Raw genomic sequence first — 26,414 nt, 5'->3', positions numbered from 1 at the left:
GCAGTAGGGGTTACCCCATAACCAACATGCAGTCACTACTGAGGGACAATGAAGAAAGTGGCAGGAGGACAGCCTACATTTCTGAAGCTTAGGTGCTGAACACATATACTACTGACTTGGGCAAGTAATGCAGCATTGGTCTTTTTGGCATCCTCTCCTTCTGATTTATTAAAGTCCCCAAAGAGTCTGAAAAAAAAACATGCTTCTCTCTGACTGTTTTTCTCTTTCCTCACTGCTGTCTCCTCCCATCTTGTACTGCTACCTTCAACCCCATTCTCTTGTATGGAGCAGAAACCAAAAAGGCTCTTGCTAGGTTTATGTCTTCGCTGTCAGATGTGAGATGGATGATGTTCACTGAGATGTCCAGGGTTAAAATGGGTGAATCTCAACAGCTTCAGAGTTTGGATGCTGCTATGACAAATGTCATCTTTCTACCATCAAAGCTATTAGGACCTGAAAAATGAGCTTGGAAATGTCTTAAAGAGTGTGGGGGTTTTGTTTTACTTTTTTTTTCACCAAGAAGAAAAATAAAAGAGAAAGAAAAGTATTCACCTTAGAAGGAGTTGGGGAAATTTTAAAAACAATCCCCTTTGTGGAGTTTCACATTTGTCAGTGCTAGCTGGAAAATGGGAGGAAAAATACTAACTTTGACATTAGGTTGTAGATTTGGAGGGAAACTCCAATATATAAGCCTGAAAATAGTAAGGAGGTAAAAAACCCCACCCTGTAGATCCAAATCAAAAGCATCTCCAGAGACCTACAACATTGGGAAGGGTCTGACAGATTAAACTTTGTGCTTCTCCCTGTTCTAGTGAGCTCACTTTTTAAATTCAAACGTGATACTCTCTCTACTAATAGCCATGGTATGGTAGTGGAATAAATGTATGGAAAGTGTTGAAGAATAGGGAAGCAGGAATGAGCTCAGGTTTGCTGTGCAGCTCTAACAGCTTGAGATGGAGGGGGCAGATGGGGCATTTCTCTAAGCAGGCTGGAAGGATGTGGCAATGAAAGGACAAGAAAATTGAAGGAAACCAAACCATGCAATCAGTTTTTGTCCTCAATCTTGGCCATCCACTTAGTCCTCCAGAGCTGTCTTGCGTTTCCCAGCACCCTGGCTAGTGGGTCTCAGGCACTCTGCCCCATGCACACACCCAGTCCAGCCTACAGATAGCGCCCTGCAAGCAACACCCTGCCTCCACTGACTGAGAGCAAGACTAAGGAAACAAACCAGATAATTTCACCTCGCCTTCCTTGTTTGCCTTCTGATAAAATTGCAACCATTCAAATATACCACACTTCTAGGGCTTGTGAGATCTGAGGCTGCTCCAGGTCACACAAAACGAGCAGCAGCGAACATGACACGGGGACGCGATGGAACGATGCAGAAAACGATGCCCAACTCCTCACGGCATCTCCATCCACCACAGCAGGAGTGGTGCAGCCCAGTTTTGAAACACAGGAATGCAAACTGCTTCTAAAGCAGCAGCATAAATTGCTGTGGGAACGGAAGTGAAAAGCAATGGGATACCATGTAACACCTGGCAAAAATAGGTTAAACAAAAATAGCAAACTAGGGGCAACAAGCTGGCCAAACATAACACTGCTATCCACACAGCCCACGTTAGGCAACGGAGCTTTGATCTCTCTTCTGTGTTACAGCAGAATTTATGATATAAAGGAAAAGCAATAGGAGGCTCAAACAACAGTATACATTTTATCTTTCTCTATGCACAGATATGTAGTATGAATAGCACCAAAGGCGGCATGAAAACCATCAAGCCTGGCCCGCATCCAGAGCAAAGGAAACAGCCATCCGTCTAGTCAAAGCCAGGACTGATACATCTATATCTAAGGGGAAAGCAAGATAGTAATCCAGGTTCCTGTCATGGATGGGTTCATCTGCAGGGCTATAATACAAAACCCTCTTTTTTTCTCCCCCCCCCCCCCAACACACAGCAGGGTGAGATGAAACCCAGCCTGAGGCCTCGCTTGCCACAACAAAGCAGGTCACAGAAGCTCAGCAGAAGCACATTATGAGGTTCTCCCTGAATCTCTCAGCATGCAGAGAAGCACATCATCTCCTCTACAGCCCAAGGTAAAGTCAAAGAGCCTGGTCCTCCTGTCATTTACACCAGCCCAACACTGTTGACCACAATGGAGAACCACAAGAAAATTCAGCCCACAGATGAATTTCACACCAATATACAGACATCAAGCAGACCTTCAAGTAGATTACAGCTCTCATAAGATTCACAGAAAGGCCCTGAGAGCTACAGAAATTCTTATGATTATTCATTTTCATGGAAAGAGGGTCCTTATCCCTATCCACAGCAGCTCACCTTGCATCTTTGTTCATTTTCCATTGTTTAACCTCAGGCATGAGAGTCTCCCACTTTAGTCAATGACACTTGACGTCACTGGAAACCTCTTGGGAATATGCTAGATGGAGCTCTAGCTACAGTTTGTGGCATCTTCATCTTCTCCACAACCCCAAATCATGAGCAGGGGATTGCAGCACTGCATGTATTTTTAAGGAAAGGGAAGAGATGGTCTGAGAGCAAGCAGAAGCAAATGGGTCCAGAAGATCCCATTTCCATAGAAATTTCTCTCGTGCTTAACTAGAGCAGAGGAAGGGGTAGGAGAATACCACAGGCACTCATCAGCTGAACAACGTTCCTTGAGAAAAGGGCAGCGTTCGCAGATTTTCACGCAGTGAACTCTTTAAGACTATGTAAGATTCATTAAACCTTTGGTCAGAGGAATTCCAATATCCATTGCATTTCTACTGTTGCTGCCATTAATGTGGGCCATGTCCGTATTAGCCGGGATCACAAGTTTGTTTTCTCTGGAACTCTTTCATGCATGGAGTAGTTCCAAGATACTAAATGATGTAGCCTGATAGCTCAGGAGGCAGAGCTCCAAGATTCCCCACCGATCCCTCTTAGGAAAAGCCCCAAAGCAGGAAAGCACTTACCAGGGTATAAAACAAAAAAATAAGAGGGAAAAAAAAAATTTTTTTTAAATCTATTTAAGACTAAGGACAAAATAAAAAGGCTATTTTCAGGTCTGAGATGCCCTGTGATTTGAGTCAAAGCTACCCTCCCTGCCCAGAGGCAGAGCCAATGCTTTTCTCCAGACTGCACAGAGGTACAGCTATTTAAAGCCACTCGGAGGCCCACTGCATGGTGGAAAGCAGCCAGATCAGTTGGGCCTCATTGGTTTTGTTTTCACTAGATTGAAGCCAGAGTATGTGAAATGACTTGTAAGAGGACCAGGGAAGGGGGAAGGACTGGGCACCCAGAAGTTTCACCCACAACATGCAGAGCTTAGTCTCTGCCTCATTTAAATTGTACTTGGGTCAGAGAGAAAGTACCTGAGCAAAGAGGATGGCTGCTTCATCCCTCACGACACCCACGGCCGCGCAAAAATGTGTGGCAAAACTCTTGGGGTTTATAGGTCAGCCATGAGAACAAGCTGCGGGAAAGTGCAAAACGCCTGAGAGTTTGGTGGTAGCTGACATTCTGAAGCTATTGCCCTGCCTCTGCCCCTCTGTGTGCTTGCACCGTTATGTCCAGGAGCCTTCTCCTCTGCAATTCTCACTGCCTGGAGGATCAACCGCGTCTCTCTGCCTCCACAAGTCCCTACTTCTCACCACCATGCACTGTCTGTGCTTCTGCGCTTTGCAAAGCCCGCGGGACGCAGCATGAAAGATCCCATCCCAACAAGTAATACATCATTTTCATCACTTTGGTTTTCAAATATATTCTTTTGTCAATTTTTAATTTTTTTTTTCAAGTCATCCCTCAGAGTGCTGCCGATTTAAGCACTGTGCACAGTAACAAGAGTTCTCATTTCCACTTTGCCTGACAGGTATCCGCGTCCCTCTGACACCGCCTCTGTTCCCCAGCCGCTTCAGATAGCAATAGCTACCCTAAGCATCTTACACAGAGTTATTGAAACCGCTGACTAATCTGCCCAGAAATGAATATCCACTGGGAAAGAATCTGTTTGGGCTCGTGTTCCTTAATTGCTGATTAATTCCAGTTATGGTACAGCTGATCCACCAGTACGACAGATTGCCACATCAAAGAGCCAACCAGCAAAGGAAGCCCCTAAGTTAGAACAGCAACAGCCCTGTTGCAAACTTCTTTTCAGCCAGAGAGCGCTTCGTAAACGTTAATCTGTTATGCCTTGCTCATTCCCTAGGGAGGCAGGAGCTGTTACATCATTACACAGATGGCAAAATGGTGGCAAGGAGCAGGACCATGGTTCCTCCAAGGTCTCCGAAGAAACCAACACCAGCTGTGGGCTCTCAACAGGGAATAGCCCCAGCTCCCAGACTCCTGTCCTCTCCAGGACCTCTGGGGTCTAGAAGGGGATGGAAGTGCTGGATAAAACCAGATGGCCGGGATGTGAGAACAGAGGGAGACACATATGGTTGACAGGAAAGCACACAACCACTGCAGCTGGGACCTTCACTGTCCAGGCAGTGCCAACAATACTCTCCTGCTCTTCAGAGGACAGGAGGAGGCTGGTGGACGAGCTGATCAAGGCCTAGGATAAATCCTTGCTTGCTCAAGGCTCTTTTCTCTGCTGTCTGCTGCAGCAATACATTGGGGAAGGCCAGAACTGCCCTCCAGGAAGCCCAGGAGCAGTACAAGCCCAAGAGCCTGAAGTGTCAGGAGAAGCATCCTGTGGGGAAAAGCGATTTTGTGGAGTTTACAAGCTGAGGATGGAAACTGAGGAGCGCAGGAGATCTCAGCAGGCAAGGAGGCACCGAGCACTACAGAGGAGTTGTAAATGGGAACAGGAAGAGCTGAGGGCAAAAACACAGTGAGAGCAGCAGGGACCCTCAAGGAACAAGCTTTTGTTGATTTTTTAGACTGTTTGGATACTGTGTTGTCTGGAATTATTGTCCTTCGTCTGTGTATCTCCAGCACTTCTAATCTGCTGATTGTTTTGGAAACAAAGGCTGTAACATAGCTCTTCTTTTGGTAATTCCCCCACTAGATGGTTCTCAAAATAAATGGTCTTCTGCACCGAAATATGTCAGAAGTGCATCATTAATCTTCCCAGGGGAGAGCTCCCAGCTCTAAATTTTGTTTCAAGACCATGTTTTGGTACCTGCCAGTATATGGTAAGCCCTAAAACACACACCCCAGGGCACAGGAAGGGCTGTGCTTTCCCCAGGGGAAGAGGGTACAGCAAGCAGAGGAACACAGGTTTATGCTGGGATTGTGCTGCTCCTAGGGGAAAATTTGGGTAGTGCCAACAAAATGTGTGGCAGGTATTTGTGGTGGCCTTCAGTCTGCAGGAGGGGAGAAACATAGTATGTTTTTGCAAGAGAAGGTATGAAATGCCTGGCAAGATCCTTGCAGCCAGCAAAGCAGAGATGAAGTGAGTGGGGACCCCTCCCATGCAGTGCACCAGGGGGGCTACTGCTGTGCAAGAAGACCCTTGCTCCACACAGAATCACAGAATCACAGAATAGTAGGGGTTGGAAGGGACCTCTGTGGGTCATCTAGTCCAACCCCCCTGCCGAAGCAGGGCCACCTACAGCAGGCCGCACAGGACCCCGTCCAGGCGGGTCTTGAATATCTCCAGAGAAGGAGACTCCACAACCTCCCTGGGCAGCCTGTTCCAGTGCTCCGTCACCCTCAGAGGGAAGAAGTTCCTCCTCATGTTCAGACGGAACTTCCTGTGCCTCAGTTTGTGCCCGTTGCCCCTTGTCCTGTCACTGGGCACCACTGAAAAGAGCTTGGCCCCATCCTCCTGACACCCACCCTTCAGATATTTGTAGGCATTTATAAGGTCCCCTCGCAGCCTTCTCTTCTTCAGGCTGAACAAGCCCAGTTCCCTCAACCTCTCCTCGTAGGGGAGATGCTCCAGTCCCCTCACCATCCTTGTAGCCCTCCGCTGGACTCTCTCCAGTAGCTCTTCATCTTTCTTGAACTGGGGAGCCCAGAACTGGACACAGTACTCCAGATGAGGCCTCACCAGGGCAGTGTAGAGGGGAAGGAGAACCTCCCTTGTCCTGCTGGCCACACTCTTCTTGATGCACCCCAGGATCCCATTGGCTTTCTTGGCAGCCAGGGCACACTGCTGGCTCATGGTTAACCTGTCATCCACCAGGACACCCAGGTCCCTCTCCGCAGAGCTGCTCTCCAGCAGGTCCACCCCAAGCCTGTACTGGTGCATGAGGTTGTTCCTCCCCAGGTGCAGGACCCTGCACTTGCCCTTGTTGAACCTCATCAGGTTCCTCTCTGCCCAACTTTCCAGCCTATCCAGGTCATGCTGAATGGCAGCACAGCCTTCCGGTGTGTCTACCACATCTCCCAGTTTGGTGTCGTCAGCAAACTTGCTGAGGGTACATTCTAACTCTTCATCCAGGTCGTTGATGAAGAAACACCACAACAGATAGTGAGCTTTGCAGAGCAGGGAAGTTCTAGCACATCACAGCAGGGAAGCAAATGAAGACCTAAGCCCAAAACAAGTGGCTACTGTCAATTAGAAGTCTTCATTCAAAGGAGGGAGGAAGGACCAGGGTTTATCTCCTACAAGATTTTTCCAGCAAGTGGTCTAGCTGTGAATTTTTGCTCCAGCAGTCAGCTCCAAGCTTAACAAACTACGTAACTGCCAGACCCTTCTCTGACCCAGTTTCATTATGGGTCTGAAAATAAGTCTCCCTCTCACATCAAGTCACCCAAACGCACAATGCCTTTAAAGCACTTCAGCCCAATCTTATTTCACACCATGTAATTCTGTGCAAGCCTTTGTATCCACCCCACTTGTGTCATTGGTGTGTGCTGATCAAATATCAGCAGCGATGAAGGACATGGAAGGGCCTGAGCTCCCAGGCCCCCAAACAGGGAGGCACTGCAACATGGAAACTCATAGGAACATGGTTGTTCAAAACCGATTTTCCCTCTGCTAGAGGCTTTCAAGCTTGAGAAAAAGGAAAACAGCTTTGCTTAAAAAATACTTTCCTCTTCTGCATCATCTGTCATCCGAAGTCCTGCCTGCCACCACAGCCAGGGCATGTCCTCCTCTACATATGCTGCTCCTCAAAGCAAGAGCTGCCCACACCAGCACGAAAGCATGCAAAAACATACACTTCTAACGGCACTCTCATGTTTACATACGTAACTAAATGTAAGACATCACAGTCCACAGCCCTGAATTCAACCTCACTGTCGGAAACAGCCTATGCACAGAGGAAATCGAGCTAAGCGATACCAAAAGTGCCAGCAGAAAGCAGGGAGAGTGTGCACACAACCTGCTGCATGCGGGACACGTGGGACGGCCAGGGGGAAAGCGTGTGAGAGAAAAGCAGAGAGGGATGCTGCAGCGCGGAGCACGTGGCAGGGAGCAGAGGACTGCCAGAGAGGGGCCGGAGAGCGTGCGAGCACACACGTGTGGGGCTGAGAGCATAACGCTGCTGAACATTTACTCTCACTTTACATTACGGATTTAATGGCTTTTAACAGGAGACTTTGTAAGCGATCAGGAATTGGAACAAAAGGAGCTGGGGGAATAATTATTCTAACCAGGGGAGCTAAAGAACATGGCAAAATCGCGTGCTGAGCAATCATGCTAATTAAAGGCACCCAGAAGAATCAGGATAGAAACGCCAAATGGTATTCACTCTGCTGCCCTAATCCACTAACTGCCTCATCACTTTGACTCCCACCAGCTGTGGGAAGGACAGCTCTGGGTGAGTCGGTTTGGAGCAAAACAAGTGATGGGGGTGGGAAGGAGGTTTGTTGGTTGGTCTCCTTTGTGGTGGGCTGAAGTGACACTTGGCCTGCCACACTGAAAATGGCTGCTTTACACCAGCAGCCTGGAGGGGGACCAAATGCCCCCACAGCCTCTGGCTTAGCAGCAAGGATCCAAATGCACTGCCCAGGAAGCAGAACAGCTGATGGCAGCTAACAGCATGAGGCTAAACACAACCCACAGCCACAATGCTGGTCCTTTCAGCCTGGTCAGCCCTGCTGTGTGACTGCTTTGACCATTAGCTGTGTGAGGTGGCTCAGCACAGTGGTCTGTCCTGGGCTGTGTCCAGGGAGTGTTTTTCCAGTGCCATACCAGAGCTCTGGCAGCACTGAACACACTGCTTCCTTGTCTACACAGCTTTGGTCGTCACTGAGTTGGTTCCACTCAGGTTGGTGCAGGGGCTTTCAAAGATAGGGACATCTGCTGTGCAGTGGGCATCATCCTGATCTTCTACTGCTTAAAATGTCAGCTAGGGTTTGTGCCATGCTAGCATCAGAAAAGCAAGAACTAACACTACAACATGGGCAAATTTTCACCTAGAAAAAGTGGAGACAAGCAAAATGTCCATGGTGTAGGGAAAGGAAACACAATATTGCTCCAAAAGCCTGCAGGCTTTACAGACCCAAACAAAAAACTTCTATGTGCTCAGCCTGGTGTGAAACCCAGGACAGACTTCTCAAGGAGCTGCTGAGCCTCGACCTGTGGGGGATGTCAGGGGGAGATCTTCCTTGGACATTGCTGGAGATCAACAGGGCATTACGTGCCAAAGCAGATGGATGCAGAAAACACAGTGATCAGAACAAGACACACAGTGGTGAAATTGCATGCTGAGTACAAAGAAGTCTCCCTTTGTCCTTTCCAACCTCCAGGAGAAGGTTAACCTCTGATAACTGCTTGGATGAGATGTGAATGCTTTTCTCTGCAGCAGTGCAGACCTGGGTTTTGTTGCAGCAGTTGCCTGCACTGGCACAGAGTGAGAGCTGTAAGTAGGGGAGGTGGGGCAGCAGAAAAGCAAATGCTAACAATTGCCATTAAGTAACAGCTTTCTGTCTAAAAAGCAATGGTTTGTTTGTTAATCAACAGGTCCATTAACACGGAGCAAATGCCTCTCTAATGGACACCCACAGGATCACAAGCTGAACTATTTGTGTGTGGCATCTTTTGATTGATTCACCCTAAAGATCATCAAGTAAATGAGAGAGGATGTAATATTTCTGCAGGAAACATTCCACAGCGGATACATTGATTGCAACATTCAGCCAGCTGCTGTGTGCCAGTCTCTTCTTAAAGAGACTTCATATTTGATTCTCTGATTAAATACATCAAAACCGAGAACAAATCAGGGACGTTGGCTCAACCGTGCCAGGTGCTTGGCCCATGGAGACCTGGTACCCTGCCAAGGAGGGTCACACGAGTGGCTGATGTCAAGCCTGCTCCCTCTCTTCCTGCCCTCAAGACTTACGATCCCATTCCCTTGGTCCTTGGTTGGCCACACAGATCACTGCCATTCTGCTGCCTGGCCTCTTCCTGCCACCACTAAACCCTCGACCCAAGCCAAGGGAGCCTGTTTGGTGGCACACCAGGAACACAGATCTTTTGACTCATCTATTCAACTCTACCTGCAGCTAAAGCTGCAAAATCATGGTCCATTTTGCCTGGCAGTGCCTCTGACTCCTGCTCTGTCACCACAACGAATCCGTTTTTAACCGAAAGCCCACTGAACACCCAACAGGACAGAAGGAGACAGGGCTGAGAAGGAGGAATACCCTGAGAACCCAGGAAGAAAGTCCAGGACCCGTAAGGAAAATAACAATAAAATCATCAGCTGAATAATTTGCCACACTAGGAATCCCAGCTGGCAGCTATGGCCCACGAGCCAGAGCTAAGGGCTTGCTGCAATCTTCAGTTTGCAAAAGCGGGTTCTTTTTCCCACAGACCAAATGCTGGGCTGACATCTCCTTTATGAGCTGCTGAAAAAACACCATCTTCTGAAGGAGCTCTGCAAAAACACAGTGACACTTCCAGTTTACGAGCAAGTCCTGCCACCGCTCACCAAGCCACAGCCTTGTAGGTGTCAAAGCCACTCTGAACAAGACCAGCAGGGCCAGGAGACCAGGGCCGCTGCTACCACTTCTGAAATGACACTCTTATTTCACATGCAAATGAGCCACACAAATTGAGACCAGACTGTCCTTTTCCCCTCCGAGCTACTCATAAATAACAGAGGCATGAAGCAGGCTAAGGGTCTTTGAGGCAGGTGAAACACAGGGGTACAAAGAACTGAGCATCTAATTGGAGACAACAGGAGAAAGCTGAACACTCACCCAGGTCCCTTGGGGAGACACAGCTAACCCTCCCCTCCGGAGATAAGCTCCATCAAGAGGGCGTCCAGCCTGTTGGAATAATGACTCCTTGAGGCAAATCAGAGGTGCCAGCAGCTACAAATGAGGGCCTTTCTCTGCTGTAGCTTCCATCCTTTCTCCCCTTCAGTACCAGCAGGGAAAAAAAAATCATAAAAAGAGCCTGCAGATCCTATTCAGGCTGAATTACTTGTGCCATTGCAGCCTCAGAGCCAGACAACAAGGTAAAAGCTGCAGGTATAAGCTTGGACATGGATGCTGGGCTCCTGCCCCCACTTTCTTTCTTTTCAAAGAAAATAAAATCAAGTTTGTATCGACTATTGAGAAAACAAGACAACATTATACAGGACACGACCCTCCACAATCAAATTAGGTCATTGCAACATCATAACCAGCACAGAATACGTAGCCCTGATAGCATATAGGATCAAGGAGAGTGATTTTATGCAGCAAACATTAAAAGACAAAAAGAAAATTAATCATATCAGGACACCAAGCAAAACCAGAGTGTGAGCTAAGTTTGGAGCAGCAGGAACAAGCAGCACTCCTGTCTCAGGGCTTCGATCCCTGTGTCCCCATTCAAACTGGCCTGCCACTTCTTGGAGTTGGTCATTAAAAACCTGGCAAGTGCTGGGAAATCTCTTCGCCACTTCCTGCACAGCTTTCTTGCTTCCCCAGTCCCAGAGCTCTGATAGTTTCTGAAAGTGTAAAGCCACTATTCACAGAGCAGTTTGCCAGCCGTGGCCCTCACGGAGTCAGCAAAACGCCCAACAGCAACACACCCAAGGTGCTGATTTCAGGAGTGCTGAGATCTGTTTAGATAGGGGACTTAATGTCCTAGTTTTGCTGTAAGTCACCACTTCTGTGTCTGTATATACATTGCACACAGATGATCAGAAAATAAAAACTAAATGCATGGTCCAGCTGGGAAGACTTTCACCATTGTGGTTTGGCATTCAGCTCTCCTCCCATCTCCCTCCTCCAGCTCACATATCTCAAACATCCCCTGTCCATGCCCTCTTCCTTGGTGTACCCCAGTGCAGGTCACCCCCCATCCCAGCTCTCTGCTCTCCTCTCCTGAGCATTCAGTCTCCCACAGGAAAGCCTTCATGACCCAACTGCAGAGACAAATCCATGAAGCCGTTTTAACCCAAACACCCTACTACAAGAGGGAGGGAGGTCTCCAGCAGTCCAGGCGCACACGTTGGTAGGTATTTATGGTGATGTGGAGGCCACCACGTGTTTCTGGAAATGCGAAGGTGGGTTAGCACTAGGTGTAGCAGCAGTACTGTTCACGATACCTGTACTGTGAGGTTCTAGTTGTGGAGCCTGGGGTCTGCGTGAGCTGCGAGGTGAGTACTGCCACACCAGATGGGTCAAAACCCAGCTCAGCACAACTGCCCCAGTGCCTGTTTCACCCCATCAAGTGGAGGAATATGCACCAAATATATTCATCCTGATACATGCAGGAAGGAAGACACAGACCTTCCTAAAACCTATGATTTACATAGCAGTCTGAAGCAGTGGTTTTCCAACTGCATAATGAGTACATTATCTTTATCTAAGCTGATTCTCCAGAGATGAAGAGATGGAAAAGAATAATCGAAGCAAACTGTGATAGAGTTTTTGATTAAGCAGCTGATGATCAATAAAAGTTATCTGCAGGGCACAGAGTGTTAATGAGCTACCATTCCTGTAGCAAAGAAACACCTGAGCGCATGTTCCCCACTCAACACAGCCCACAGAGGTCAGGGAGACCTGCTCCTCATGGATTGACAATGCGAGAACATGGGCCACCGAGTCCACAGGCCTCCACTGCCCTCATTCCTGTTAAAAGGGCGATGGTGGAAGAAGAAGAAATAACCTTAATGAGGAATGTGGATAGAAAGAGAGGAATGAAAAAGGTTAACAGCCTGATTCGAGGCCTGAGATGTTATGTTTGGGGAAAAAAAATATAAATTGAAAAGGCTTTCATAACCTTCTCAGACAGCTCCATTAATTTAAAGAGGCCTTAGAGCTCTGCAGCTGTAACGCTGGCGTCTAGCACACCTACAGCAGGGAGCAAGCAGGACCAGCCGGCCAGGCTACCAGCTCTCTGCAAACACCGATGCAAGGCACGGAACAACCCACAGCACACCCCGCAATTACTGTCCCGTTACCCCTTCCCCCACTGTGATGTCACAGCAAAGAAGTATTAGGTGCTGAATCTTAATACTTATTTATATCTTAAATTCATCCCCAAAGATTCTAAGGCATTAAAGAGTGGACTTTATAGAGAATTTCTCATAATATTGTCACCACCTGTTTAATAGCATGCAGCAAGTGCGGCTGCACAAGGGTTTCAGAGAGCAAGTGGAAAGGAGAGCTTCAAATTAAAGCTGAGACGAGACTCACATCAGCAGAGACATAGAATATCATTACCTCTTCCTGAATTTAGCCATTTCACTGTAACTAATCATTTTACTCTTCCAGAAATGTCCGGACAACTGTTAGTGACCACAGGGAGCTGCTAGGATCTTTGTATTACATTTTCTCACCACACAGTTGCCTACTCTGACAGCCCAGCCCAGCCTGCCTACGAAAGGGATTTGTTTTCCCAAAACTCACTTAGCCTTCTCGTCCTTGGAGGGTCTAGGGAAAGCTGAGAAAAAATCAGCAGACAGGATGCTCTTTCTAGAGTGTCCCAAAGGGAACAGAGGGGATGAACAGCACATTAGGATTTCTCCCCCTATTTCTCAAACTCTCACGGAACTGTGGTTTGCAATTGCCCTCTGCAGAGACTGCGACAAGAAAGATCATTAATACTGCTTGACACTGAGGATCTTTTGTTTTAAAAAAGCACTGCAATTACTTAGTTCAAATCTCTATATTATTTATAAGATCCATATCTATCATGGATATAGTATTTACACTGCTATGGGGAAGCGTAATAAATAAGACAATAAGTGCTTCGTTCCTCCAAGACAAGATGAAAGTCTACATCTTTGAGCATGGCGTTTTCCTTGGGCAGCAAGGCTCATATCCCAGGCTCGCCACTCAATTCCTTCAGCCAGGAACTAAAGCCACTTTAAAAAATAACTGCTCTTCCTCCAAGCCCAGCACCCAGGCTCCAACCAGCTCCAAAGAAGAGGGCCAGGAGGCAATGTCTAGGTGGAATGAGGTCAGCAGAGCTCTTAGGAGGTGAGCAAGGAAAGGTCTTTTCAGAATTAGTTGAGAGAGCAAAGCATAAACATATTAGAAGGTAGCATGGCCCCCATGAAGGTGGAAAGGGAGAATTTGATGTAACTTATCTGGAAGTGAGCAGAAACAGCTCAGAACTGCCGTTTTGTGGGATCATAATATACAGCCGACAGCTCTGAGAACTTGTTTGTCCATCTAAACCCCTGACTCCAAAAGACTGGCTGTGAGAGGACTTCAGGTGACAACTCATACACATGCAACACAGTCCAATGGGCTGAACATGGGCCAACCTGCTAGCTGTCAGCAACCTGGTGCGACCTTGAGCAAATCAATGTCTTTCCGGCTGCCTCTCCTCATCCATAAAATGGAGAGATGAAGATGCTTGGCCGGCACTTGATGGGCTGGAAGGAGAAATGCCTCTTTCCAGGAAACAGTGGAAGTGCAAGGTGCCGGGTCACTTCTCCTCATTGAGAGGAGGATAAAATACACCCCATCCCTCAAATATTCAGCTGCTTGCTATACTTTCAGTAAGGTTCCCCTGACATTTGGTCTCTGTTGGGATCTGGCATGAGAACAGGACAGTCCCACCCCACCCCATCCCTGGAATTTGCCCAGGATTTATTTTTAACACAGCCCTCAGTGTGAACATTTGTGATGGGATTCGTATGAATTCTTGCTGATCTCTGACACTGAGCTAGCCTCACCCCTGGCTGCGCCGATAGCCAGGACTGTTGAGAGAACAGATGATACAACGTCCCCCATCCTGAACAAGGAGTCTAACATGGGGCGGACACAAAGCATCCCATCTCCTTCCACATGTAGGAAAGAAGCTTTGGGCAGCCACCTCAGATGGAGATTCTCCTGCTGTCCAGGGGGTGACTAACTTTTCCTAGAGCATAAGACACTCCAAACAGGGCCCTAAGCTAGATTTAAAATGAACTTTCAGAATCATGGAGCCCTTTGCCAAGCTCTTTATTTCCTGTTGGTTTTGAATTGTGAGAAATGAGATAGAGCAGAAGCTGTGTCTCATCTGAGAGAAGACTTGAAGACTGAGCTGCAGCTTTCTGGTGTATCAAGACCTCAGGTATGGCTTGAAGCATGAGGTCCTTTGCTTCAGTATATACTTGATGGCCATCATCTCCACTTGCTCAATGCTCCACATCAATTACAGTGCAGAGATGTAAAATGACTGATATTTTAATACAAAGGGCCTGTCATTTATTTATTAGCTGGCAACAGGCCCTGCAGTCCAGGATAGATGCATTATAAATCAACTGCATTTCTAACCATTAAATATTCATCCAATTCATAATGTAGGATGCCTGTAATTTCCTTATTAGTGTTGAGTGTGAAAGATTTTTCTTTCTCCTCCCTTGCTGTTACTTTGTGTCTTTGCTTTCCCAAAGATCTTGCTCATCTGAGGATTAGCTCAGCTTAATCTTGCAAGAGGGAGGCACAGGGGTGGGAAGGGCTGGGAGAAGAGAGACAAGGGCTGAAGTAATTTTGTTCCAGTGTTTTCTTCTAATTGCAAATTTGCCATATATACTTAGGAGACTTAACTGCCTGCTCTCCTAGTCACACTTATGGGAGCCAGAGAGACTGCTCGTCCTGAATTTAAGAGATGCTTTTACAGAAAAAATAATTAGATAGATCCCTTTTCCCTCGCAAAGGGAGAAAAAGGAGGTATGGTGGTGAGATAGGGAAGGATGATGTAAAATCTGTTCAAATGTATTAGCAAGAAAAGAACATACGCCCAAATGTTATAAAACAATACATTTCGAATAGATCAAACATATATATATATATATAAAACCAGGTAAGTAAAGTAAGCTTCAGACTCCGTGCTCCAATTCATTGAGGGGAAAATAGGTCAGTAGGGCCAAAAGAAAGGTGTGACATTTTTGCAGACCCGTGACTCTGTCAGAGAATGGCAGGTACTGCTGCAACATCAGCCAGAAATAGGAACTTTGAACTAACATCAGGAAAAGCCAAGTCTACACAAAGCTGCAAGTCATCACTGGTTCAAATACTGCATTCCATATTGACCACGATTAGCTGCAGATAGCAGGACAGCCCAATCATTGATGTACATGCAGAAATTTTCATGCTTTCACTGAAACTCTGTTCCTGTCTCCTAAACAGATTTATCCAGGTAGAAACAAGGAGAGACAACCCAAAAAAACAGATTCAAGCAGGGTTCAGCATTAGGTAACTTGCAGTCTGTTTAGAAACGAGCATGCAGGAATCTAAAAATGGATTATGCAATAAACCCTGCCTTAATGGGAGACAAGCCCGGGCATCGAGAGCAATCCTTACGTGATGTGAATTCAATGTACTTTTCACCTCAAGATATTTGGATATGAATCTGACATCAGCTACACGTGGAAATGGGTTTGCTGAGTTCTCAGATGGGTCTGTTCACTTTAGTAAATCACACCAAGTTCAACAAGGCTAGTGCTTTGTGCTTAACCGGACTGCAAGACAGCTGCTTCAGGTCAGGGCTTCAGGAGCACACCAGCAGTAATGGTGCTTCCATTAGCAGCATCACCTTCCTCCATCCCACCAACCCCACCGATGGTGAACCCACTCCCTGTCCGCATCCACTACTGATGAGAGCAAGACAGCCAGAAGGATGCTGAGGCAGGCTGGATATGTTCCACAACTAAGAATGACAATTTCTGCCTTTTCGTTAGATTAAAGTGAAGAAATCGAGCTCCGCTCTACAGAGAGCGGTACTGTCTGCCTGCCCCATGCTACCAGGAGGCACGAGCCATCCCTGCCTGAGCACACCATCTCCCCAGAGCCAGCCACCACGCTAGGCTGGGAAACAGAAGCCTGCTTTGACATGAGAAGCTCTATAGGCAGAATAGCTTTTACATGGGTCTTTCCTCAGCTTTCGGGACTGAGCAGGGTGTTTTGGGCTGTCCAGCCCGAAAGCAGCACTCAAGGTAGGTTTTTGGGTTTTTAACCTCTATTGACGTACAGCTTCACTGCTGGATTCTGGGCTGTACTGCTTGTCCCACAGGGCAGTGCTACTAATAATGTTCCCGCTGTGTGTGCAGCCATGCAAAACTGCTCCAACTCCTAAACAATAACTGCTATTTTTAATTAGGAATCATAATTTAATCAGACAATGAACAAATAACGAGACCCCGCAATCTTCTAACCAGAGAGACAGCTCCTGTCTGATCGCAATAAGCCTCCACGCACTTCTGAGAGCTAGATTTTAAAACTGAAAACAGTCTCAGTTAGACTAAAAAGTCACAACATAATGTCACTGAAAACTCTGGGAGCTCCCAGTGCCTTCAGGGGTACCTCACGGCCAGGTACCACGAGTGCATCCCCCTTGTCCTGGGAACACAGAGGTACCCCAGCTGCCAGATACTTTCCCAACAGCCAAGCATTATGAGCTCCAGTAAACTCATTAAAAGCAAGACAAAGACTTAACTGACAGCCAAAAGAAATCAGCACCAGAACTCTACCCACATGCACATACACACACCAGCTATTTTTAAAGCGACCCACAGCAAAGTTCACACAATCAATGAGCCAGTAGGAGAATACTCTTGAACCCTCCTTCATTACACCTGATGCTAGGGGCTGCCAGAGTTTGCAGCAGCCTCAGGTCGTGCACTGTGTCGCTCGCTCTTGTCTTGCAGGGACGAAGCCCTGGGCTTGAGAAGCACTGGCTGATGAACAGACCCCTCCTTCATGTTTCGGAGCACCATGCGGTCAAGAGAACAAGCATGACTGGATAGACAGAAGCACCAATACCTGGGCACATAGCCAATAACATAGGAAATGAAATCCTGCTTTATCCCCATTTCAACCCACTCCTTTTCTCTCACTCTGCTACAGTGAGTCTTGACTCATGCCAGACCACAGGTGAAAAACATGGTGGTGCTGCCAAGCCTTGAACATCCCCTAAAAACTGGAGGTGCAACCATCTTTGATGGCTTCGGGCAATCCCTAGCAGGGAATTGCCTGGTCAGGAGCATTGTGGTGTCCTTGGCTTTGCTGAGCAAAGGCAGAACTGCCAGTGTGCTCAGCAGAAATTCACTTGTGCTACAGCAGCATCAGTTGTGAGGTGGAGGTGATCGGTGCGTAGGTGTCACCATGCAGGAAGTTGTGCCATGGGGAATGAAGAAGAGCTGATTCAGCAGAAGTTTTATACCACCCACAGTGCATGGCTGAGCGAGTGGAGAACACATGCCCATGTACGCAGGGATGGTGGTGTGTGCGTGGGGGCCAGGGGATGCTGCAAGAGCAGTGGGAGTGTGTGTGAGCCCCTGTGTGAAATGAGCAGGTGGTTGGATGCAAGATGGAGTATCAGGAGTGCACGTACACATCCTTCATGAGATGGCGCATGTCTTGGGCAGCCCAGTCCCACCTGCTTGATGCAGGGATGAGGCTGCCAAGCAGCGAGAGCAGCCTGCGTTGCTAGAACCACTCCAAATCCAGAAGGAAACCAGTTCAGCACTTCCCCTCATCTGGCTTGTTAAGTGCTTGACAGTTCACACATCATGGGCTTCCTTTCCAAAATCACCCCAAGGAAGCCAACTCTGCTTTCTGGCCCCACAGACATCAGGATTAAACAGTCCAGAAGAGATGTTTTTAGGCCAGAGGAGCAGGTAGAGTTGTGTATGAGAAGATACTTCCCTGTCCACTCCTTGATGTCTGTATCCAGGAGTATTTCCATCACCAGGGCAGCCTCACTAAAGGCAGGTCAACATTAGCAACTCTAAGCCATGTCCTGCTTGATTTATGGGTTTCTCTTCATAATGGATCCCCATCATCAGGAATGTCCCTGCCCAATGTGTTGTCACCCACTGCAGCTGTTCTGCCAATGTCGCTACCCCATGCCATGGCTGGAGCCTGCTCAGACCCCTTTGATCTTGGGTGTTGCTACAAATATCTTCATTGAGCACACACTAAAGTAGCAGAAGTGGGGTCTAAAACCCCAGCAGATGCAGGAAGTGATCAGCTTGTGTGCAAACCAAGTCGGGTGCACACCACATCTGGAGCAAGGCAGGGTTGCGCTTCTGGCTACAGCAGCTCCTTCTAAAGCAGGCAGGGGCTAGGCAATGCCAGGTTTCCCACCCTCCCATGCTGTTTTTCTTTCTTTTGGTACAGCCATACAGACAATATCTGCAGAGCTGACTGAGAAGCAAGGTATATGCAACGGATTTTGCTGGCCTTTCCAAAACAGCCTGAAAATCTCTCATTTCTGTAGCACCATCATGGCAGGAAAGTCTGAAGGCTGACTCACTGAGCATGAAGCTGCAACAGATACAGGTGCAATAGGTGGGATGGGCACTCCACCTCTGCAAACACAGGTTGGACTTCTGAGTTCTGGAAAATGTGGATATTTCTTCCACTTGCTCATTCAGAGCAGGATGAAACAACACAGAGCATAAAACAGCCACAGGTAAGGAAAACAAGTGGAGAGGGCTGGTAAGACCTGAACGGGGTGGATCAAGTCCCACTGGCCGTGGCATCTTTCCTGTTAGTCAGATTGTTGCAGTCTGGAGAAGGGGATGAGAAGGCAATGCTTGGGGCAGAAGTTCATTCCTGCTCCAGGGGGTGACAGAAGCAGTAATTTTTGTTGCTCATACTTTTCTTCAGGTACCTGCAACATCTCCTCTGGAATCATCCAGCCAGAGCCTGCAAGCTTTCTTCAACGTCCGAATCTTTTGCAAGACTTTCACATCAGCACTTGGAGCTCAGAGCAGTTTGTATGAGGGGCAATGCAAACCAGACGGAAGGGAAATTTGGAGGGCAAAAGGTCATTGCAGCAATCCCCAATGCCTTCCACCTGCTGGCACCTGAGTCTTGAGGTCAGGGCTTTTCCACAAACCAAGCCAGAACCCCAGGCTTTGCTAGGACACCTGAGGAGACGCAGAGTAGAGTAGCAAAACACACATAAATGAGAATACAGCCATTCATAGGTCTTCATTAAATTGTGTAAAAGTATCTCATGCAGGTTGACTGAGAAGAAGACTGTAAGACAGTGAGGAGCACTGGTGCAGAAGAGTCTCGATCCGCAAGTGCGTACTTCAGAGAAGTAATGAGCATTGGGTCCTGCTGGAGAAGAGCCTGGGGCTTTCGTGTTAGAGGAGAGAAGAAGAAAAGAGAAGTGTGGACAAACTGGAGAAATAGCAGAGACCTGTGGGAGGAACCGAGACCTGGAAAGCCTGGCCCCAGGCTGGGCACTGGGCAGCAGAGTGCTGCTGTCACTTCATGCTGGGCTCCACGTTTATATTGCATGAAAATAATATTTGACAAGTCCTCTTATCCTGGGGATGAGGGGGAAGGAAAAGTTTCTATTTTCCACGACCAGCAGGTTCAGTTTTCTGTTTTAGCCAAATGAAAGTGCAAGCATTTATGGGTCTATTTTTATGTTGCTGTTGTTTTTGGCAAAAATGGGAACATGAACTGACCAAAAATAGAAATGCTGCATACTTTTTAGCTTCCCATGCCCAGGATGAGCAAAACACACTAGGCAAACAAAAAGACTTTACAGGCGTAAGGGTAAATATCCTTCCCATTTCTGTTTTCAAGACCTGTTAGAAACAGAGGTAAGGAAAGCTATTTGTTTGAAAGATAGGATTTTTGAAATGACCACAATGTTCCTTTTAAACTGCACTGAAATACCAGATAAAGACAGGGTACTGAGTGAAAGAGGGCTGATGGCGCTTTTATTGTGTGATTTGCCTTGTTTTTTTCTGAAGTACTTCTTTTTAGCCGATTACCATGTATTTACAGTTAGTGTAATTATATCTAATTACTTAATTAGCATGAATACGTGTAATTACTAACTTCAAATATGTAATTATGTCAGGGCAGCCTGTAATAAATGAGGTTGAAAAAAACCCTCATTAGGACTCTACGGAAGGATGGCTGCTCCACCCGTATGGAGAATGCATCCCAGTCCCCAGACTGAGCCAGTCCTGGACGAGGAAAACACAGCCAGCTCCAGTTATGCCTGGTAAAAATCTCCACCAAAATCAAACCACTTGCCCCAAAAGTCTAGCTTCACTGCTGTGGTGGGAACCGAGCAACGCCTGCTGGGAGGCAGACAGGGATCTGCAAAGGATCTGCCCCCCAGATTCATTTTCTCCATCGAGGTTTGGATTTTTTTCTCTGATTTGTGTCATTCTCAAGAAGACTTCTTTTGTCAGGCAAGAAATATGAAGGAACAGAACAACTCCAAAACCATGCTGTGGCATCTGAGTAAAGCTTGAGAGATCAGATCCAAGAACTAATCTGCATCTGAGGCATTCTGCTTATAATTAATTACTACTTAATTACTACTATTAAAGTAAAACAATCTTCCAAAATATTTATTCTGAAACATTACCAATTTTTCACCACAGAAATTTCCAGCTGCTCATAATTACAAAATTTGAATTTTGCATATTCAAACCCTGAACATCAGGAGATGGAGCTAAAACAAGAAGTTGCTGTTACTGCCAAGCCTGCCCGGAAGGACAAATAGCCATCTTCTGGACACAAATGAGGGCAGACAGGATCATGTTTTGCATGACCGAATCCCCTGACCATAGGCTGAAGCCACGTTGTGCTACATCCTGTCTCCTCACCACATATTCTGTCCACAGTGTTTGCCACAACAAGTCCTATTCTTCTCCTCTTGTCTGTTTATTTCCAAATATAGAGAGGTGAAAACTCATCACAACCTGTCGCTCCTCCTGCTGACATCTGCGAAGCCAATATGCCACTTGTTCTCTTCTATGCGCAAAAGATCAGGAGAAAAAGACTGGTTTAGGTTATTCTTCTGAAATTGATTTGCGGTTGGGACTATCCCCGTTGCCAAGCTCTTTGCTTAACCCTCCGGTTAGGGCTGAGGACTCCTGAAACAAGGACTGGTTGCAAAATGGGGACAGCATCTTCTCAAAGACTCAGTGCTTCATCATGAGAAAACAGGGTGGTGCAGTTTCTCCCATGGCTCTTTGAGAAGTCCTCAGCCAGGAAGTGAAAGAGGAGCCCAAGCGTAGCTCGTCCCTCCCGCTCCTCTAAATCAGGCAGTAGCAGAAAAGGGGTAAGACAACTGCAAAAATGCCAGAAAGCCAGTGGTGAGAGCTGGCTTCTGCACTGTTCATCCCATTGATGCAAGGACAGCACATCCCCAGTGAGGAACACGTCTCTACCTCCTTGAGGACACATTAATGAGAAGAGCCCACAGGACAGCATTGCACAGCGGGAGCGAGAGGGGCTGCAGCTCCGCGGGCAGGGAGCCTCTCTCCATATTTCAGCTGCAATTCTATTATGCAGAGCTAAGTGGCTGGGAATAAACATCCGTCATCCCTGCGTGATAAGTGATGTTTTCTAGTATAGAGGGTGACAGAAATCTATATCACATCAATGTACTATTAATACTGCATTAAGCATATAGAGTTTGCTCTCCTCATTGCACCGCGGTAATGGGTATCGGCATGTCCCCAACCCAGACAACATCCAAGAGCACAGGGATGCTTGCAGGAGGAAGGAAGCAGAAAATCTTCATGATGGAGAGAGAAATCGCTTGCTGAAGATGTTGCTCTAGGAACACCTCAGTGCAAAGGAGAGACACTGGGTGCCCCAGAGCACCTTTGCTCACAGCTGGACAGTAGCTCTGTGGGAGGTGGGTGGCGGGAGAGGGGTGACAGCTTGCACCAGTACAGGCTTATCTGGGCATCAAGGCACTCCCCAGCCCAGAGGACTTCTCCTCTCTACAAGTGACAGCAAATGAAGAAGTGTTTTGTGTCCAAGTTCTGCACAGGAGGACAGAAAAACTCCCTGGCACGAAAACCACGGGAGAAATAAATATTCTCCAGCTCAGGTTTAAGTTGAGCAGAGCACATCAGGTGAAACAAACCCCTTACAGTGATATCTCCCCAAAGCATGGTTAATTTAAAAGGTGAATTATGAAACTTTCCAGCCTCAAGCAAAGCCACCAGTGAAGTCAGAAGTTTTGCCCAAGTCCTAGGGACTAAAATACAATACATACACCAAATCCAGCCCTGTCTGATGTCTCAAAGCCCGAGTTTTGCCTTGTGAATGACAAGCAAATCTAAAAAAATATAAGGGCTTTCAGCCTCCCAGCGTCCAGCTGTGGTTTGCGCCCCACAGCCTCGCAGCCCCAGGAAACTTGGAGCTCAGAGGTGGCAATTTGCCACAGATTTCCAAATGTGCAGTTGTCACTAGTGCTGCATTTCACCCCCGTGGCACCATCCACAGGAGACGCGGCTCCAAATGCCATCCCTAAGCATCTCTGTGAACTCTTCAGGTCCTAACTAAATAGCCCCGCGAAACTCTGAGGCCAAATCCTGCCACGAGTGGCTTCCCCTGCAACCCACCCAGCTCTGACAAACCCCACAGGGCACATGCTCAGAGCACAACTTCCTCCTTTGAGGTTTAAGCTCTGCTACTGCACAGCTGCAACAGCACCCACATCTTGAAATGATTGGCGCATAGATCAAAGAGTTTCAAGAAAACATAGGAGGGGAAAGAAAAAAAATAACATGAGGGAGCCCCTCCTCCCAAGCCATCAGAGTTGGTAAATGATTTTGAGATGACGTGCTATAAGAAATGTAAAATATATAATTAACGGCACTGAAAAACCACGCTACATTCAACTTCTCCGCTCCTGCCTAATCACCACCCTCCTCCTCCCCTCCCTAAAACAGACCAAATTTAGCACATTAAAATGAAAATCAAATGGAAAGCCAGGCACGTTCATTGGTGTATCCCATCGCTCCAGCAAGTGAAGCATGGCGATAACAGCTCGGGCACTGGCTCATAGCACCTGGGAGGGGCTGCCCCAGGGACATCTCCACGGAAGCAGTGGCTGCAGCTCCACATCCCGATAGGAGGAGTGGTGGCCAGGGAGCACCATGCTGCTGCCGGGCACTTAATGCTGAATGAGTTTCTGCAGGTTGGGGGACTGGCCTCTCCCTGTTTCCAGCGGTTGAGTTATGTCTCCTGCACTTACGAGTCAGCAGCAGCCAAGGCAAGAGCAGAGGCGACTCCAGTGCAAAACTTCCTGCTTCTGGCTGGGCCACATAGATAGTTCAAGCGGGGTTTTTTTTTCCCTTTTTTTTCACAAGCTTTCAAATTTTCCAGTTCTGTCTGGAACCAAGACACACCAAAAAGATGAGCAATAGCAGGAGAGGAACATTATCCGAACCTCCTGCGTTGCTTGGCTTGCATTGCAGAGCTGGTAAGAGGCCTGGGAGAACTCAACTACCGTTTTCGAGCCACGTGTCAGGGAGGCTGCATCTCACCGCTGGCATGGGATGCGGTGCGGCACTCCCAGAAAAGCATCCTTTTACCCATTGCTTTTCTTTTACATTCAGAGTTTAGGAGTGCAAAACAGAGAAGACCACTTGATCACCACCTGCTATTCTAACGAGCTCAGTTCACAACTCAGATTTATAGAGGGAAGGTACAGAAGTTTTACAGAAGCCCATGAAAACGAGACATCCAGCATCTAATCCTCCTGTTCTTTATCTCCACACATCTGCCTTATCTGTGGCCACATGTCCTGAGCTTTCCCTGGCCCGGCAGGGAGCCAAGGAGGCAGCCCCATGGCTGGGAAACTGCTGGAGGAGGAAGGGGAGGCAGGTCCTTTCCCCAGCCAACAAGGCAGAGCCCAGCTTCAAATGGCATTTTCAGGCATGTGGGGAAGGTGACTGGTGGGTGGCAGAGGGAGGGTGAAGGGAGGTGAAGGTGAGGGTGGAAAGTCCTCTCTGGAAGCACCTACATGTATGTTGTGATTTCTGAGACCTGAGATTCACTTTGGTTTCTGGACCATACCAAGACCCACTCTACTCAAAAACCTCCTTTTCTTCTTCCTCATCCTCTTAACTTCTTCCTCCTCACCCTCCTTCCCCCATCCCCCCAACCCATTTCCTGGTCCTCGCAGGGGTCTCCAGCCGAATCGGGCACTCACACGTGTCTGGCTTGTGGCAGTTGTGACCTTGTCGGAAGTACTGTGGGTTCTCGATGACGGGAATGCGGGTCATGCCGATCACCACCGTGTCTGGGCCAGCATCCAAGGACGAGGGCGTCGTGATGCCGTGGTTGATGTGGTGGAGGGGACTAGCTGAATCCTCCTCTCCGCTGATCACTGCCACGGGACCTGCAAACACCACACACATCCATCAGGCACAACAGGGGAAAGAGGACCCACGCGACCTGCTGACAAGCAAGAAAAAATAGTCAGACCCCCAGGATGGGAGTAATGGGAGTCTCCCAGCCATCCCCAGCCTGTCTGAAGTCCATTAATTGCTCTCATTTGAGCAAGGGCATGGAGGGAATTTCCCATAGGAGGAGCCCTGTGCCATGCTGGCACTTGCACCTCTTGGGAGCTACAGGCACCCAAGGCTGGCAGAGAGAAGAGCCCCCAGCAAGATACAGAAAAGGCAGCACCACAAGCTTTAGGCTGAGCTGTGACAAACCCAAAAAATTCCCTCCTCCTTGCCACCTATAATTCATCCACCACCATCCCAAGTACTTCTAATTCCCAGTTCTCCATCTGCTGCTTGCTTATGGGATCTGTTATCCATCCCCGTGAGGCTGAAAGGGACCCGGCGGGGATCTCAAGGTGTCCTGCCTGCACTGACCCCCATGAAAAGTACTGAAGTTGCTGCTCCACAAGCATGGAGCCCTCAGCATCCATCTCCTTGGTGAATGCACACAACAGACTTTCCCCACCACCTAAGAAGTACCCACCATCATCCCAGCCAAACGCTGCCCTCCTGGGCCAGTACACGTGCCTGCCCTAAGTCCCACAGCACCCACTTATGCATCCTTGTCTACCTTCAGGTCCCCAGAACCTGAAGGTCCCCAGCAGGTCCCCAAAACATCAGCATGTCCAAATGCACCCACATTGATCTCCCTACTGCAGCCAGCCAGCCAGCAGCCATGCTGCAGCTCCTTCAGTCCCCTGCCCCAGCCATGAATCCTCACAACCAAGTGACTGAACTCAAGAGCATCACTACTCTAATCTTGCCCTAACCAATGGCAGGCTTGTTCCCATAGGTAAAATAAAGTGGTGAAGGAAAGACCATCCATACCTGAAAGCCAAGGCCGGCATCCCACACAGAGCTATTTTACAATATCCAACTGTACCTCAGTTTTGGTTTATGCTTTATTTTATTTTTAGATCTTCTAACTTCAGCCTTTGCTATCAGCCGCCAAGGCTGGAAACCTCAGAGGACATCAGTCCTTAATATATTATTCCCCACTTCCACCTATTCTCACCTGTCCTGGGGTCCGACCTGCAAACCAACATCACAAACACCTCCATCGTGAGGTGAAACCTGATCAGTGCTGCAGCCATTCATGCTGTGTAAACACAGAATCCTGAGCAGTTGGGCAATGTGGAGACTGCACTGCAACCTTCCAGGAGGACCTCCCTTATATATTCACATCAGAAGAAAAACCACACTCAACAAGAGATGCTCCTTTTCTCCTGTCTGGATGCTACCAGGGGCTACCAGAAGCTCAAGAAAAATGAGCAGAGATGATGCATTGAGGCTTCAAACCTATTCAGAGGCCTGCCTTTTACCTATGTCACATAGCAAAAGCCTCTCTGCCATCAGTAATCTACTTCTAATTGCACAATTACTTTACTATGTAGCACTAGCAACAAAGAGGGGAATTTTCAAGCCATTTTACTCTCCGAAGCTTCTGGGAGGAGAGAGCGAACACCAGCTCCATGCAGTCATTCTGCCTGCATTAATCTAGTCTAAAGGCTGCTCATTTTTGGAGCTTCAAGTATTGTTTGTTCTTCCAAGTGGGATATAATAAAATTATTGTGTAATTAGCAGAGTCCTGGCAGCCATGGCAAGTGTTTTAGTCACAAGAAAAAAAGGTCTCTCCCTTTATTGTGAACTCCTTCTGGCAGGTTCTCGCTTTTTTTTTATGCTACTTCCCAGGCCTGCATGATTTCCAGCTTTTGAGACGCAAAAGCAAAATTCAGCTCTTGCTGCAAGACGCCTCTGTTGGGACTACGCACACTGTATTTCTCCAGACACAGAAAGCAAACAGGAAATTTAGCTTTGAATGGCTTCTGTTCTTTCGTGTTGTCAAGTC

At 47.7% G+C, this 26,414-nt stretch overlaps 1 protein-coding gene across 3 annotated transcripts in view; it reads right to left on the bottom strand.

The window, feature by feature from the left end:
- The window catches only part of NTRK3 (neurotrophic receptor tyrosine kinase 3), a 234,413-nt gene that overhangs the window by 88,203 nt on the left and 119,796 nt on the right, over window positions 1-26,414 (bottom strand). For all 3 annotated transcript variants that reach the window (XM_075431339.1, XM_075431340.1, XM_075431341.1), the window contains exon 12: window positions 24,268-24,456. In XM_075431339.1, coding sequence (XP_075287454.1) covers window positions 24,268-24,456 — 189 coding nt within the window. The remainder of the gene's footprint in view (window positions 1-24,267; window positions 24,457-26,414) is intronic.

Source organism: Opisthocomus hoazin, chromosome 10 (genome assembly GCF_030867145.1).
Source record: "Opisthocomus hoazin isolate bOpiHoa1 chromosome 10, bOpiHoa1.hap1, whole genome shotgun sequence".
Taxonomy (NCBI): domain Eukaryota; kingdom Metazoa; phylum Chordata; class Aves; order Opisthocomiformes; family Opisthocomidae; genus Opisthocomus; species Opisthocomus hoazin.
This window is presented reverse-complemented; position numbering and strand designations above follow the sequence as displayed.